General features: G+C 39.4%; 1 protein-coding gene across 2 annotated transcripts; it reads left to right on the forward strand.

The window, feature by feature from the left end:
• Positions 1-1261: 1261 nt before the first annotated feature.
• Positions 1262-16629, forward strand: cdcp1b (CUB domain containing protein 1b). Of its 2 annotated transcripts, none has more exons than XM_086062956.1 (14): positions 1262-1417; positions 3155-3233; positions 4708-4929; positions 5104-5445; positions 6710-6925; positions 7007-7354; positions 7472-7687; positions 8780-9136; positions 10590-10949; positions 11239-11436; positions 11503-11859; positions 13312-13668; positions 13745-13826; positions 15791-16629. In XM_086062956.1, the coding sequence occupies exons 2-14, from the start codon at positions 3176-3178 to the stop codon at positions 16287-16289; spliced, it is 3612 nt and encodes a 1203-aa protein (XP_085919082.1). In that variant the 5' UTR covers positions 1262-1417; positions 3155-3175; the 3' UTR covers positions 16290-16629. The 2 variants fall into 2 exon arrangements, with proteins under 2 accessions (XP_085919082.1, XP_085919083.1); XM_086062957.1 differs by lacking the exon at positions 1262-1417 and adding an exon at positions 1466-3022.
• The last annotated feature ends 130 nt before the right edge of the window (positions 16630-16759 follow it).

A 16759-nucleotide genomic window follows, 5' to 3' on the forward strand; every position in this document is an offset into this window, starting at 1 on the left:
AGTCCAGCCCTGGTGTTGCGGGTGTAATAGGTAATTAGAGCTGCACCATAACACAAAAATTTGCAGCATCGTAGCATGTAGAGATTAATCTTCTTCTACTTTTGGCATTTTTTTGTGGTCATTTTTCAGACGTCGTTTTTCATAAATGTTTTGACTTTTCTTCCGTTCTGTCAAATAGTTTATATTTTTGGAATTTTTTTGGACATGTTATGCTCACTTTCTGCCTCTCTTCTTCTTCTTTTTAATTTTTTTAAAGACTTTATGGCTATATATATATATATATATATATATATATATATATATAGATAGATAGAGAGAGAGAGAGAGAGAGAGAGAGAGAGAGAGAGAGAGAGAGAGAGAGAGAGAGAGAGAGCGAGAGAGAGAGAGAGAGAGAGAGAGAGAGAGATTTTGTTCTGCCTTTTTTTCTGACATTTTTAAATTTGTGGACATTTTATGGTAATTTCCAGGAAATCTTCTGTTTTCAGATATATAAAAATACTTTTTACACGTTTTCTTTTCTGGCTTTTTTTTAATATGACTTTTTGGGGGGATTTCTTTTGCTTTTGGACATTTTGTGGTTACTTTTTGAATGTTTTCTTTTCTGGCTTTTTTATTCAGTTCTCTGGGATTTTTGGCAATTTTATGGACATTTTATGGTAATTTTCTGCTTTTTCTCTTCCCTTTTGGACATTTTTAGGTCATTTATTAAAAAGATTTTTCATCTTCCTTTCATCTCTTTTTCTGACAACTTTAAATTTTGTGCTCTGGCATTTTTTGAATATTTAATTATTAAGTTTTAAATCTAAATCATTTATTCATTTAAATAATATGTAATCTAAAAAAAAAAAAGTTAAAAAAAATTCTAATTTTTTTTTTGTTTTTTTTAAGATCCACAGGGAACCACCGGAGCTGGACTAAAGAGCCACATGTGGCTCCAGAGCTGCAAGTTGCAGACTCCTGGTCGATGTACAATGCTCAGTTCTGACTGGAAACACAAAATTGATCAACATGAAATAAACATGAATATAAAGCTTGGTCATTGAAAGAATTAAACTCATACTGGGAGTCGAGGCAAAACCAGTGGTCCTCTACATGTGCTGCAAAAACAAAACAAAAAAACTCATATGTGGTTAAAGGATGCTTTATTCCCTTTCATGTCAAATGTTCCTTTGTCCCTTCGATTCTATGTTCCTTTGCATTCCACCTCTAAAGACATCACAGAAACATATAACGACGCAACTGAAGAGAAACTTTTGACTTACAACTATACACAACTATTTACAAGCACGCTGGAAGTGCGTGGCTTCACCATTACTACAATACGTTTGTATAATGGCTTCTGAATTCTCTCAACTGTTTGAGTTCCCTTCGCCATGCTTCTATTTGATAGTCTCATGCGCAGTTGTCAACATTTGAGGTAGGGGCTGATTTTCTGAAGGTCTTTCAGCAAAGTAATTGAAGCCCAAAGTTACAGGTCAACCAGAGGGCAGCCACTGTCACTGACAAATTCAGTTCAGTTTTCACTGTTATCATTGCGTGCCCTATGCCATGATCCCTGTATGGCGGAATGAGAGCCTCTCAAAGAACGAACTTCACTGTTTTGACCATCCTGGCTATATTTTCTCAGAATCGTGAATACAGATGTTAGGCTTGCATTTCACAGCAAATTTTGTTCTGATGGGCTTTGTTTTCATTTCATTGCTGATGGTTCTGACAACATGATGCAGACAAATCTTTGAGTAGGCTTCGTAGATATGCCTTATAAGAGAAAATGTATAATCGTAAAATTAAACTAATTTATAACAATAATTCTTACCAACGAAATGTAGCGCTTTTCACAGACTTGTGATGGACCTTACCACTCGGAAACTCCTAATTACGACCGAGTTCTAATAATGTGATTTTGTTGTTATAGCAAAATCGTGTATGCTACTTAATTGTGTAGATTCTAAAACAACCTGCTGTGCTAGCGGATGTTAACGCCCTTGTGTGTTAATATTTCTTGCAATTCACAAATCCTTTGGCGCTCTCCGCCATGTTGAAACTTGAATAGTTCTCTCAACTCGGGTACCAAAATGAATTCCCAGTTGTCCAGTAGAAAATACGACTTGAAGGGGGCGTTCACGTGCAATTTTCTACTCAACATGTGGTATTTACCATAATTTCAATACCACATGACGGCAACATTGCAACAACCATACACCACACACTGTAGCATTTCTGACATGGAGACGGAAAATAATGTGAAAACGCCATGGATATATCAATGTTTTCAAGTTAGGCACACTTAGCGAGTGGCAATGCAAGATGGCCACCTGTGGCTTCGCTTCTCGCCAAAGCAAATGAATGACACCTTGTCAGTCACGCCCTCTTTCTCTGATTGGTTGTTGTGGGCGATAGGAACGTGGTAAATCGGAATTTTACAGTTTAAACATATTTATCTATTTATTATAACATTAATTTAGTTATTAAAAATAGATAACTTCATCCAGCACAACGTTATTTCGAATGACTGCGTGAACCAGAACAATTACAGTTTATCGGAATCGTCCATCATTGTTTCGTCTCGATGAGGTCAGAAATGCAACAATTTGGGATAAGTCCAAAATCCCGTTTTCATCGAATGCAGCATTGTTGTTACAAACTGGGGCCATAGTAGGGGTAGGCTGATATTTTCCTTCAAAGATGATTTCACTCATGTACAGATAGTTGTAACAAATATCGTCTTTATTTATTTTTATTTATTTAACAACTCCCTTGAAATACAGGCACTTTCACTTTTACCAGTCTTCCACAAGTAGTCATCTTGCACACGTGTGTGCGTAAACGCCACATTGTGCAAACCCTGCGTGGTGTTCGCCGGCATATTTCAGTGCTTATAAATAGGACAGCCATTGTGCCCCACGCCCCACAAGAAGGGAAGAGTTCTCCTCGCGGTGTGTATCGAAGTTGTCGAAGCGTGAGCTCACCTGTCAGGTTTGAACAGGTCAGCGCGCCCGCGAACCACGCCCCTGCTGCTCAGGTAAGCAGGAAGTGGCTGCCTTTCGGTGTCGTAATGTGGGACCTAGCCAAAATGCGACCTTGACACACCACAACTGGGATTTATTACGTTTTTGGTGGAATTCAAAATATTATCCTGGACGTGTTTTGGCAGTAAGGAGGACTGCAAGCAAACATGCGGCTCGCCACCTGCCTGCCGCTGGGACTTTTGTTGATTATCTTCCATGTATCAGGTGAGACTTTATGCTACGACGGATAAGTTGCTCAATGACTCATTTCTAAGCGTTTTCCTTAAATGTATGTGTTTAACTGTTAAATGAGGCCAAGCCGTGGTTTTGTGTCCTCCTTCAAACAGCTGCAGCTAAAGCAGCACTTTTTTTTTTAAATGCACAATAATGTTGACGTATCTCATAAAACACACCGAGCAGCGTCGAAGCATTTAGTTTGGCACATAGACCTTCCCCCTTATAATGTTTATGAGGCATTTATGGCGCTTCCTGGAAGGCTCGAATTGATCATGCCTTCATTAATAATTGATCTGCAATCTGCTACAAAGCTGTGACTGTCCTTTTGTGAAGCACAACTGACCCTTTTAATCCAGGCTTACAGTTGTATTAGCCATTGTAATACATAACATGACATACTTGTAGGGGAGTAGCATGTTGAATGGAGTGTCTTTAAAAGTTTATGTGGTCACTAAAAAAATGTGTGTGCTCGATACAAAGTGAAAAATGGCCGAAATACTTCAAAATGAAGGCATCGTATCATAGCAACCTGCAGATGCAATGGCAAATAGTCTGTCTGTCTGTCACTTACATTTGAATGTGTCTCACTATTTAATAAAAAAAAATTCAGATGAACACTGCAAGTACCACCATAATGACCAACATTAAAATACAATAGCAAAAAGGAAATGACAAATAATTTCATTATGCATAGTTTGAGAATTAATGTTTCACCTAAATATGGAATAATTATGTACTATAAAGTTAAATGCAACTGAGCTGTACTTGGGCGGTGATCTTTCTTTCATGTACCACTAGAGTGAGCCTGAGTACCACTAGTGGTACTAGCACTATACTTTGACATCCAAAATTGATTATTTAATAAGAATAAATAACTTAATTTGAGTATTTAAATAAGGATCCACTTATTTTTAGTTCCCTTGGCAGTTTGTTCCATTGTACTGCTGCACTGTACAAATATACTAAAAATATATTAATAGTTTATATCCAGTATATACATGTATGTATATTTTTTGTTTTGTGCATGCAGAAGTCCAATAACAGATGATTTAGGGAAAACACCAAATTCTACCACTATTTCATTATCAATGTGGCTTAGTGTTTTTAGTGCAGGTTGTTCCGGTACTTGTTTAGGTTATTTGGGGGGTACATGAAATTATAGGAAAGTAATGGATTATTAAATCCATTTGGCTTTGTTTTGCCACATGAGAACCTCATCAGCAACTGTTTTGATATGCCTTTAAAATCAAATACGAGTTTGAGCTCTATGATCTATCACAAGTTCAACTTTGTTTTAGCCAAAAACAATGATAAATACAGCTGTTCGATGGGGTATCATTATATTATGCTTACAAAAGGTCAGGTGAGTCTGTTTCTCAGCTGGATCTACCAGACAACACTGGTCATCCCTTTTCTTGTTTTGTCATTGCATCATCTGACTTCCTCCGATCCGTTTCCTCAGAATGCTTGGAGCTGACAGTCCGGCCCGACAAAGGACTATCAGCGACTGTGTCGAATGACCCGTCATCGGACGAGTGTACAGTGTGTACAGTGAGCAGCGGGGTCAACGACACACTAACGTCGTGCCACTCGACTGTTGCTCTGGAGCCCGAGGAGGAGGTCAAGCTGCTCTTCAACTGCCCCGTCGAACAGTCTTACGTAGTCACCGTCAATCAGATCATCGGTGAGTTAACTGGCATCCTTCTCATATTAGCTTATTGTGCTCTTAATTATGGATGTCAACTGTATATTCTACTTGTTTAGCATAAAACTGTGTATTTAGGACTTGGCGAAATTAAACATAAAAGTGCATACACATGAAACTGTTTCTTAATTTCTTCTCTTCGTTGTTATGCAGAATGCACAAAGGACACTTGCATCCCTTCTGTAATGGAAACTCAACCCTCCCTCCTCAGTGAGTTTGCCAGAACATTCATCTGGACGATCAAGGCGCCGGAAAAGACTCTTGTGGTTTTTAATGTCATCGGAGATGCACTGCGGGAAACGTCACAGCTGTGCAATGATGGATATCAGTATTTAGTGACCATGTTTGAAGGGAGCAGCAAATCAGACACTCGCTACTGCAGAGTGGGTTCTGTGACCCATTTCGACTTGCTCGATAAAGCTGTTGTGTCTCTGCAAGTTGCACCAAAGATGGAAGTGGCATCTGTGGTCTTCCACTCCTTTGCTAGACCACTAGGTAAGAATATTTAATGTACTGTAGATTCAGTTCTTGATGGATGAGCTGTGGTTGTTTGAATCGTGTGACAGAAGTACGTACGATTGCAGTCGCATTAGAGGCATTCAATGTGATCAAATACAGACAGCTACAATATTAAAAAATGTTTAGATACCGCTATGACAGGGGTCTGCAACCTGCGGCTCTGGAGCCACATGTGATTCTTTATTAGTCCCTCTCCTGTGGATCTCTTAAAAAAATAGTAGAAATAAGTTTTTGTTTTTTACATACATTTTTTAAGATATTCTTTAAATGAATATAATAATTATTAAATCCACTTTAAGTTGTCAGAAAAAGAGATGAAAGGTAGATGAAAACATTTTTTAAAAGAATTACCTAAAAATGTCCTAAAAGTACCGGCGTCTACTGCCCAAAGCCAGCTGGGTTGGACTCCAGCGACCCTTGTGAGGACAAGCGGTTAAGAAAAGGGATGGATGGATGGATGTCCTAAAAGTAATTGTAAAATGTCCAAAAAGGAAGAGGATTTTATTTAAAAAAAAAAAAAAAAAAGTCTGAAAAGAAAATGTTCAAAAACAAAATCCCAAAATTACCATAAAATGTCTTAAGAATAGCCAAAAGTCAGAATTTTTTTTTTTTTAAAAGGCAGAAAATAAAATGTTTAAAAACTACCATAAAATGTCCACAAAATTACCCAAAATGTCAGAAAACTGATGAAAAATGTTTAAAAAATAGCCATACAATTAAAAAATATATATATAAAAAAAGACCATACCATGTCCATAAAATCAAAAATAAATTGAAAAAAAATCGACAGAATGGCAGAAAAGTCTAAATACTATTAATATTACCCCCCTCCCAAAAAAATCAAGAAGTAGAAGAAAATTAATCTCTCTCTCTATTGCATGCTGCAATTTTTTGTGTTATGGTGCAGTTCTTATCTTACCCCCTCAGTTCATTAGACTAACCCTAACACACTGAAGAGGATTCCCTGAAAATTACCATAAAATGTCCACAAAATTACCCCAAATGTAAAAAAAATTGCCATATAATTTCTAAAAGAAAAGGGAGAGGCAGAAAATTACCATAACATGTCCATAAAATTGGCAAAAATATAATCAATTTGACAGAATGGCAGAAAAGTCTAAAAATTTATGAAAAATGAAGTCTGAAAAATATTACCCCCCCCAGTCAATACTGAGCACTATCACCTTAAAGCAGTGATTCTTACTCTGGGTTCGATTTCTGGTCCCACTCTCCTGTTAAGTGGGCCGAACGATTGTTGTAAGCGCCGATTCCAGCACGACTGTGGCGATTATCAAGTTCTCGCAGGAGCCACAATGCGAGCTTTGTGCCGGTGTCGATTCTGCCCGCACCTGCAGCCAGACTGGAAAGACCCTGACCAACGTGCAAAGTCTCGCACTGGAGTTTAGCTGCCTCAGACCTCAAGATGCATTCAGTGTGGAGGTACAGAAGACAATAGGTGAGCCGTTTTGTCCTTCATTGCCATGATGTAGTGGAACTACAGAATCGGTGCGGATTTCATATTATGCTCTCTTCTCAGAATGTACCAAGAACTCATGCACACCTACTGCAGCAGAGCTCGATCCAAAACTATGGAAGGACTTCAAAAGAACGCTCAAATGGGACATTAGTGTCCCAGATCGGACAATCTTGACCTTGGAGCCTGATGACAGGCTGAAGCAGGTAGCTGCACAAGACAAATGTCAAGAAGGTCCACAGTACTCTGTTGGCACAACAGGAAGCGATGGGCGGATCAAGACCAACATCTACTGCAGAGGCGGACCTCTGTCCCGCCTGGACCTCCTCGGGAGGACCACCGTGACTGTGGAGGCGTCCCGTGGAGAAGAAATGTACGGGACGATTTTCACAGCCAAAGCAGCACCCAGAGGCAAATGACTTCTATACCTCATTATAATTGATCACGCATATTTATGAACAGCATCATATGTAATTCATTTCATGGGAGAAATCCTATGCTTAAGTTTTCTGCTTCCTTTATCATCAGCTGGCAGAATGCTGGCTGTGACCCCTGACCCGGAAACCATCATTACAATCAGCAGGGACACCGTTGAACCTGACTGCAGCGTGTGTGTGGGCAAACTCCCAACACAGACCTGCAATCCAAAATTTCTAATCCTGAGGGAATCTCGGAACACATCCCTGGATTTTACTTGTCCTCACCCTGAAGAGATCTTCACTGTGGAGATCAACAGAGAAATTGGTAGGCAAATGTGAAAAGCTGTGGATTTATGTTCGATTACCACAACAACACTTGTCCAATACTGTACAGAGCTGTAGTTCAAGAATGCTCAGTTTTGAATGACACAGTCAATAAGTAATAATTTAATGATAGTAGAAGGAAACCGATTCAACAAAGGTTTGGAGCAAATGACAAAACAATTATTTATTTATTTTTATCCCCCCCCCCAGTGCAAAGTGCTCTCTTGGATAAAAATGACTAGGGATGTCCCGATCACGTTTTTTGCACCCGAATCCAAGTCACTTGATTTTGAGTATCTGCCGATACCAAGAATCAATCCAATACCTCTCAAATGAAATGAAAACGAAAAAGAAGAGCACATCCAAATTGTCTCAATAATCTGTTTTTATTTGAAAAATGACTGTTAAGTGGTAGTGGATCAAATCAAGTAAAGAACTAAAATATTTCATTCTTAACTTTAGAAATTAAGAACATTTAAAAAATCATCTTTTTCAGCAGATACCAATCACCTGAAAGCCACTTGATTGGCCGTGATTTCTGATCATGTCGATAAAATCAGGACAACCCAAACATTTACCATTCCAGGACAACACAAAACTGCTGAACAGCAAACCAACATCAAGTCCATGAACTCATTTTGTGCAAAATCAACTCGCTTAAATTTTTTATGTAACTGAGGTACTGTGTTTATCCTGCATCTAATTCAAAATCTGCAAAACATTATTAGGCCTACTCAAGTTGTAGTGTAAGACAGGGTGTCAAGGCAACTGAGCCATGTCTGTCATCTAGTGGTGAATGGTGACATTACAATGTAAAACTACTGCAGTTCGACACCCGCAAATGAGCACATTTGCAGATTTTTCCCACTGCTTTGCAAACTTAGCCATATGCCTTGTACAGAGTATTCAGGGTGTTGCTTTTATCATTATGTTTCATTATGGAATATGAAATGATTCAAATAAGATTTATTCTAGATTGAAACATGCCTGTTAAAAAATATACTAACTATATATTTCAATGACAATCTTTCTAGCTCAAATTGGCTAAAAATCTTGCAATATTTTAAATCTCTCGACGCAAATGTAATTCCAGACTGCACAGCGGCTTCCTGCTCTGGCGATATTGTCCAGGCTGAGTCCTCACTCTTCCCTGACTTCAACCGGACCTTCACCTGGGATCTGAAAGTCAGCTCCACTCGGGCCTTCCAGCTGGACTTCCCTGAGCTGGGAATGCAGCAGATTGCCAATGAAGAGACTTGTCCAGATGAGCACACATACGTTCTCGTTACTTATCTGCGAACGGGCCCTGCCACCATCGGAACCTTCTGCAAGGGAGGTTCTGTGACGAGTATCCAGGTCCGCTATAAGGGCCGCGTCTCTCTCCAGGTGCCAAAAGACAGAAAGATGGATCCGGTCGACTTTAAACTCAGTGTTGGGCCTGAGACAAGCGGTAAGTGGATATGTTAAATGTTGCGTACCTACCTTATGTTGTGTTTTCATTAGGGGTGTCAAAATTAGTGTGTTAATTTAAAGTTCCTTTATTGCCACGAACGCACAATTAATGACCGCCCCTTACTTGGAAACCCTGTACTGGGAGAATCACAGCAGACACGTCCACGTCAAAATTTTATAGTAATGTATTTAATAATAATGCATATATTTGTGGAGACTGGGGTCAAGTTATATTTTACAATTTTAAAAATTTGCAGAATTTCACAAGTTACTTCGTGTTAAAGATTGGATAGCTCTTAATATGAGAAAAATGCACTGAGCTGTCACCAACATCTTACAAATGAAATTATGCCATCTACTGGCAGAAAATGACCTCAACACAAATTAACAACACACTCGTTTTTCTTTTTAATTGTATCTAAATTTTATGAAATTATATGTAATTACTGTATAAAATGCAGCCATATTTCTTAGTTTTAACATTCGTTTTTTGTTAAGAGTATTTAGAACAGATATACAATTTGCGAATAATTGTGAGTTACCTATTGAAGTCATGCAACTGACACCTCTAGTTTTAATTGATTATATGTATGAAGGTCCAAAACTGCCAAAATTTAAAATAAAAGGAATAAACGTGAAAATAAAAATGGATATAGAAAATATAATTTTTTTTTTTTTTTTTTTTTAAAGAATGGAAATAAAAACAACAAAAATATATACACATAAATAAATAAAAGTAAAAATAAGCACAAAAACAACTAGATAAAAAAAGAAATAAATAAATACAAAAATAAGTATATAAATATAATTAAATGTCAATCAATAAAAACGCCTGCTCTTTTTTTTTTTAATTTAATGCTGCAGACGCTGTCAGCATGAAATCAGTCATGAAATGTTTTTCTAATGAGGGGAAGTCCTAAGTATGTCTTAGGTCGAACTATTCGCCTATTGGTTGATCAACATGTCAGCCTATGTGGAACTCTGTCCGTTCCACAGTAAAGGAGAATTCACACACACGAAAGAAACAATAGACCTTGTAGTTTACAGGAACTTGTCACAAGTTGTGGCGACGGTACACAAGATAGTCGTCCATTGCTGGAGCTTTCCATGCAAGCCAGCGAGACTTCATTGTTTGCTCACTCGAACATTGAAAAGCAGTTTGCAAGGGCGGAGTCCAACCCAAGACACACTTAGGACCACACCCTCATTTGAATAACATTTGGATGATGGATTTTTTAAATCTCTTTTTGCTTTTTTTTACGTTCATTTATTTATTTATATGTGTATATTTCCACTTATTTTTTTGTTAAATTTTTTAATTATATCTTTATACTCATTTTAATTTTCACTTTTATTTAAAATGTTTGCGGTTTTGGTCCTCCATTTTACTCCTTTGCAGTATGCACTGTACCAAATTCTTGAGCCAGAGTATTTCCCTCTTTCTTTTTCAGTGGTGGCCATTGTGAAAGTCAACCTACCACGAGGCGTCTCTGACACGGCCTTTATCTCCGCCAACTATCCCAGCGATTTCCCCGACGACCAGCAAATGCAGTGGGACTTTGCCGTGCCCGGCATGCACAACTACACCGTGCATTTTCACGAACACACGTCTCCGGAGTGCCTCGGCAAGAACGTGGAAGTGGAGTACAGGAAACAGGACAAGAAGGTGATCAAAACGGGTCTGACTGACAAGCAGCCGGAGCATCAACAGGGCAACTTTGAGATGGTGCTGAAGAATTGTGAAACCAACAAGACGTTGCAAGGACTCACTTTGAAATATAGCGTGTCTGTTATGAGAAGTGGTCATCCAGGTACAACACGTGATATACAGCAATTAAACCGAAAGTACCTTTCTGCAGAGATGGCAAATCCAGTTCCAGAAAGTAAAAACCCTGCCACAGTTTGGCATTAGCCTCTTATGCTAGCTAGCTAGCTCCCTAGCAGATAAATAAGTACCCGGGAAGCCCGCTAGGAAGCTAGTTAGCTAACACCTGGGGCTAAAGCCAAACTGTGGCAGTTTTTTTTTTTACTTTCTGGACCTGGATTTGCCACCTCTGCCTTTCTGTAATTGATTGTTCTTTCCTGTTTGTTCCTTCTCAGTTCTGTGCACAGTGGATCTGACCATAAAGGAAAAAGTGTCCGTGCAGATTGAGAAAGTGGGTTTGGATCCTTATTGCGAGATGAGCGTCAACTCTGAGGTTTTACAGAAGATAAATGTGGCTACAGGCAGTAAGGCCGAGCTCTCCTTCCTCGACTGTCCCAATGAAGATGTGCAATTGACAGCCAGTAAAGTTGTTGGTAAGAGTTTGTAATAGATTTCTTGACTTTTTAGGTCAACTAACTAATAATATTTGCCAATACCAGCTTGTCAGAATGAAGCGTCCTGCTCCGAGACCCTCCTCACTGTCCCCACATTGGATTCCTGTCTACGGATGCCCCTCCACAGCTTCACCTGGCACCTCAAGATCCCTCAGCACCGCACCATCGATCTGGTGTCCCCATCGGGAAGTCTTCAACAGTCAGTGCCGGGCCACAAGTGCAACGCTTCCGTCTCCCTGCATGTCGAGGAGAGCGAAGACTTCTCTGTGGGAGATTTTTGCTACAACGGGAACATCCAGAAACTTCAGGTGCACGCCAACATCTCTGTAACGGCCACGACCCGAGACTTCAGCAAGACGAAAGGGCCTTTTCTTAATGTCACCTTTACGAAAGAGATCCCAGGTAATGCAGTTTTGAATGTTACTTGAATGGACTTGTGTGTCTTAGAAGATGGCTGTGCCGTGAATAGCAAAAATCAATGAGTGAGTGACAAGCCTCCATTCCAAAAGGTTTATAGATGGCACCAAAGCACAACTTTTCTTTGGGATTAGATTGAGCGCTCTGTCTCATAGAAAGAGTAAAAAAATATATATAGTTTAGAATAATAGAAAGGTTCCCCAAAAAAATCAACAAATACTGTAAACTGATAGGATTATTATAGTTTTGAAATTTTCATTTTAGTTAGGTTATATTTTTGTTTAGAGTTTTGCTTTTTGAATTTAGTTAGTTTTAATTAGTTTTCAGGGCAGTTCTATTAATTTTTTTTATTAGTTTTATTTATTTAAAAAATGATTGGTTTTAGTTAGTTTCAGTATTAGTTTTCGCTAAGAAAAAAGTGTGTTAAGTATATTGCATTCACAAATTTTTGGGGGGAGCTTAGTTGTTTTGTGTGTGATTTTTTTCTGATTTTTTTTTTTCTGTTTTGCGGGATTTTTTTTCTGTCCATAAAAAAAACATATTCCGAAAAACAAGAAAAATAAGTATTTAAAAAAACTGTAGGAAAAATTATTAGCAAGCCTGCAACAAGTCACATGGAGTTCAGAGGTAAAATAATAATAAAAAATACCGGTACTCAGAAAAACAGAAGCTGGTGCTCTGTTTTTCAGAATAATTTTCCCCCCGTTTTTTTTTATACGTTTTTCCACTGTCTTTCCGAATATTTTTTCCCAGTTTTTCCGATTTTTTTTTTTGACAGAAAGAAAAAAAAATCATTAAAACAGAATACACAAAAAACCAAATGTCCCCCCAAAAAATTATCAGAAAAACAGGAGGTTTCAGTTATTATTATTTTTTTTTAAAGCATTTTTGTTTTTATTTCATTAACAGAAATGTTTAATTCTTAGTTTTAGTGATTTCGTTAGTGTTCATTGACTAAAATAACCTTGCACTGTGTACTAAGGGATATTTATTCGAATCAGTGGAAAGGGTTTGTATCCGTCAATGTTCAGGATACATTTGAGGATGCAGTATTTACCATAATTAACAATGAATCCACTTAAATGTATAACCGTTAAGGGTGAAACTGGTCTTTTTTTTTTCTTTGTGTAAATAGGAACAGATTTATTTACATTTAAAATGAAAACTCAGCAGCTTCAATATTTGCTTTTTAGGAAAGTGCAATGTGTATGTATGTGTTTGTCTGTAGAAATCAGGGATTCAGAAGTGCAACAGTTTGAACAGTCTTATTTTATAAAAACTAATAATTAAAAAAAAAAGTAATTTTTTGTCTACTGTAAAGTATTAGGTGGATTAATAGTGTAATCATGTTCAAATGGAACACATTCACAGTTCTCCCACACGAGTGCACTGTTGCACTTGTTAACAAAATGGCGTCCTGATTGCGATGTTTTCCAGAGACCATCATTTATCAAGTCAGCCCACATATGTCATCTCCAACCCTGCTGGCCACCCCCAACTGGCCCAAAGGAATGCGGCCTTCATCCACCGTGTCCTGGATCGTCTCTTTGCCGAGCGGATACCAGGCACAGGTCCAGTTCGCCAACGTCAGCCAACCCAAATGCGACGACCGACACACGGCCATCAAGGTCAAGATGCTGGACTCCGAGGAGGAGATCCTGAGCCGCCGGGAGGACGAGAAGACCGACGACAAGTTACTGGTGCCAAAGAGCTTCTATCTTAACATGTCCAACTGTATACCAGAGGATGGAAACTTTGGGGCAGTCACCGAAATAGTCTTAGAGCCAAAGACCAGTAAGAAAACGTTCTCTTGGGCCCATTATGAACTGCAAATTTGAAAAGACCAATTAATGTTCTTCTGTTTTCACAGATCTCTTAGCCATCCTTCTTGGGATAGCGGCAGCCCTTCTTCTTCTCCTCATCATCTTAGCTTTAGTCTGCTTCTTTGTAAAGTGAGTACATCTGCAGCAACACCAAATACTACTAGGATTTTCGCATTTGTATAATATATGCGCATATTTGGTAGGGGTGGCTGGGTGGGGGGGTGTTGTGGGTATCTGGGGCTGGGTTGGGGTGGATGAGGGGGGGGGGTGCTGTGGACCAGTGGGGTGCCTGGCGGGCCTGGCGGGCCTGGAGTGCCCCGTCCTGCTGCGTTGGGTTGGGGGCGTGGGCCGTGTTGGGGTGAGAGGCGCTCCTGCTCCTGGGTTTGCTCTGCGGCCGGTGGCCCCTGCGAGGCACGGGGTTTGTCCCTTGGCGCTGCTGTGGCCTGGGGGGCCCTGAGGTGTGGCGCTTGCTCTGTCCTGGCAGGGGTCGACGGCTCCCCTCTTTGGTGGAGATTTTCATGCATGCCAGATCCACCACACCAGCATCTATCGAAACTCAGACACAATCTGCTTCTTCCTCTGGTCGTTGAATCGGTGGAGGCTCTGCTTCGTCTGTCCTTCCTTCCTTTCCTCAGTCTCTCCTTTGGTCTCTTGAGGTCTCCCTGATTTGTTGGAATTTAGATGTTTCTGGGGTTAGTGAAGGACTCTGGTTGGTGGCCCGGTGGGTGGTGTCTGGTCGGTGCTGAATTTCACTTTCCTTTCTTTTCTTTGGTCCTTCCTCGGGTCTCCTGACGGCCTCGCGACTCTGGCTGGTTTCTGAAGTATTCGGTTTAGGTGAACGTATGGGATTTTTAAAATAGGTTTTAGGTGAACTAATGAACACATTAGTGACACACTCACACGCACCCACATACAAAATAAAAATTTATTAAAAAATATATATAAAAAAAAAAACTCCACACGTGACATGTGCTTTGGCTGACTAATAAGGGCCAACGCTCACATAAAAATGTCTTCCAGCAAGATACGACCTGAACCATTTGAGGGCACTGTCTAATTTCAACATAGAGCTGTGCAATTAACAAAAAATTCAATTACAATCTCAATTACTATACTCCACAATTAAAAAATCAGCATAATCGTAAAAAAAAAAAAAATATATATATCAATACTAATTTTTGAGTTGTTTAAATTTATACATTTGAACGGTTTTAACTAATTTAATAAATTTTAATAATATTGTTTCAATTTTTTTTATTTGTCTTAATATTTTTTTTGAATTTTTTTTTTTACGTTTAAACATTTTCTTGTTTTGTGCCAAAAGTCTTATTGCACAGTGCACATGCTGCACTCCAACTTCAAGTTTTTGCCAACATAAATAAATAAATATTATTATAAATATATAGTATTATAAATTCTGTTTGGTCCAAAGGGAACTTGCATAGTGTTCCTATTTTTTTTTATTGGTCTTAATATTTTTAAATGTGCAACTATTTTCTTGTTTTTTACCACAAAAAAAAATGATTGTCCTACTGCACAGTGCACAAGCTGCACTCCAACTTCAAGTCTTTTCCAACATGGCTTTAGCCCCTAGTGCTAGCTAGCTATTTAGCTCCCTAGCAGGTAAACGAGCACCATGGCTGTTAACTAGCTAGCTAGCTAGCTCGCTCTCTTGCAGGTAAAATGAGCACCATGGTGGGTGCTAGCTAGGGAGCTAGCTACCTAGCACCTGAGGCTAAGGTCAAACTGTAGTAGGATTTTTACTTTCTGGCACCTCTGGCTATGGGGCATAATTTAAATATATGAAATTCTTATGTATGAAGTACATTGACAAAGATGAACAAAAGGTAATTTTTGCTTTGTTGGTTATCGAAAATGTCCCCCCCCCCCCCCAGGTTATTTCACTAGTTTAAAAAAAAATAAAAAATAAAATACTATAATAACCTTGCATTTTTTTGCCAAACAGCTGCAAGGACTGAAATTAAAGTGCAAAAAGAATGATACAATATAGTGCTGTTTTTCATGAAAAAATCAAACGGATGAATGGCATTTCAATTCATTTCAATGGGCAATCCTGATTTCTTTTCAAACAGGAAAAAGAAAAAAGAGCGCATGAACAAGGAGGCGTCCATCTACATCGACAGTGGGAATATGTTCCGTCCCAGCGAGAAGAAGTTCAGCAAAGGCCGGTCAGAAAACGAGTCCCACGTGTACGCCTCCATTGATGACACCATGGTGTACGGTCACCTCCTGGGGGACTCCAGCTACGCGGACAGCTTGCAAGACCATTACAACGGAATGCAGATGGACTCCTACAAAACGTTCACGGGACCTTCCGAGCTGCCCGTCATCAACGAGCCGGAGCCTGAACCCGAGGTGGACCACTTCAATACGTTCCTGGACCCGGCCCAGTCGTTTATCCCGCCTCGTCCGCGCACACCCATCGATCGGCAGGACAGCCTGGGCTTCCAAGACCGCCGGATGGTGGACAATGAACTCTACACGTTCAGAAACACGGGCGAGGTGAACACCATCCGACTGTCCGGTGCCGATATGGAACCGGAGCCAGCGACATCAGAGGAGTACTTGTAGGATTTTGGCTGCCGGATGATGACCACGTTGATGATTTCTGTTACTTCTCGGAGATGGGAGCTTCTGTGCCTCAGTCTCGCTCAGGGAATTGAGTTGAAAAACGTTTTTAAACTTGAGCGTTTATCAGAATTCTCAAGCACTTCCAGAAGAGGAGCTGTGAACTTATTTTTTCAGAGTTCACCATTTTGTATTTTTCAGTCTCTCGCCATGTTTGAATTTTGGAGCAGCAAATTGATGATTTAGGTGTTTAATGTTGTCAGGCTGTTTTTATTTGCCTGTAATTGCAGTTTTTTGTTTGTTTGTTTTTTTACAATAAATTTTAGGGAAAAGTTGCACTTAATTTGACTAAACACTGCGATTTTCATTTCTTGGATGGCGGAAATAATTTCCACCGCAGAAACGTGGTCCAGACAGAAGCACTGTCAGCTGCGAAGCAGCAGCTACAGTAGTCCAAGTTGACATAGTTTATC

This window comes from Leptonotus elevatus, chromosome 19 (genome assembly GCF_054856555.1).
Source record: "Leptonotus elevatus isolate MCC_2025b chromosome 19, RoL_Lele_1.0, whole genome shotgun sequence".
Taxonomy (NCBI): Eukaryota; Metazoa; Chordata; class Actinopteri; order Syngnathiformes; family Syngnathidae; genus Leptonotus; species Leptonotus elevatus.

Coding starts and splice junctions, on each gene's coding strand:
- cdcp1b (XM_086062956.1), top strand. CDS start 3,176: ATGCGGCTCGCCACCTGCCTGCCGCTGGGACTTTTGTTGATTATCTTC. Junction 5,446..6,709: donor CTCCTTTGCTAGACCACTAG/GTAAGAATATTT, acceptor TCTCCTGTTAAG/TGGGCCGAACGATTGTTGTA. Junction 11,437..11,502: donor GACAGCCAGTAAAGTTGTTG/GTAAGAGTTTGT, acceptor TGCCAATACCAG/CTTGTCAGAATGAAGCGTCC.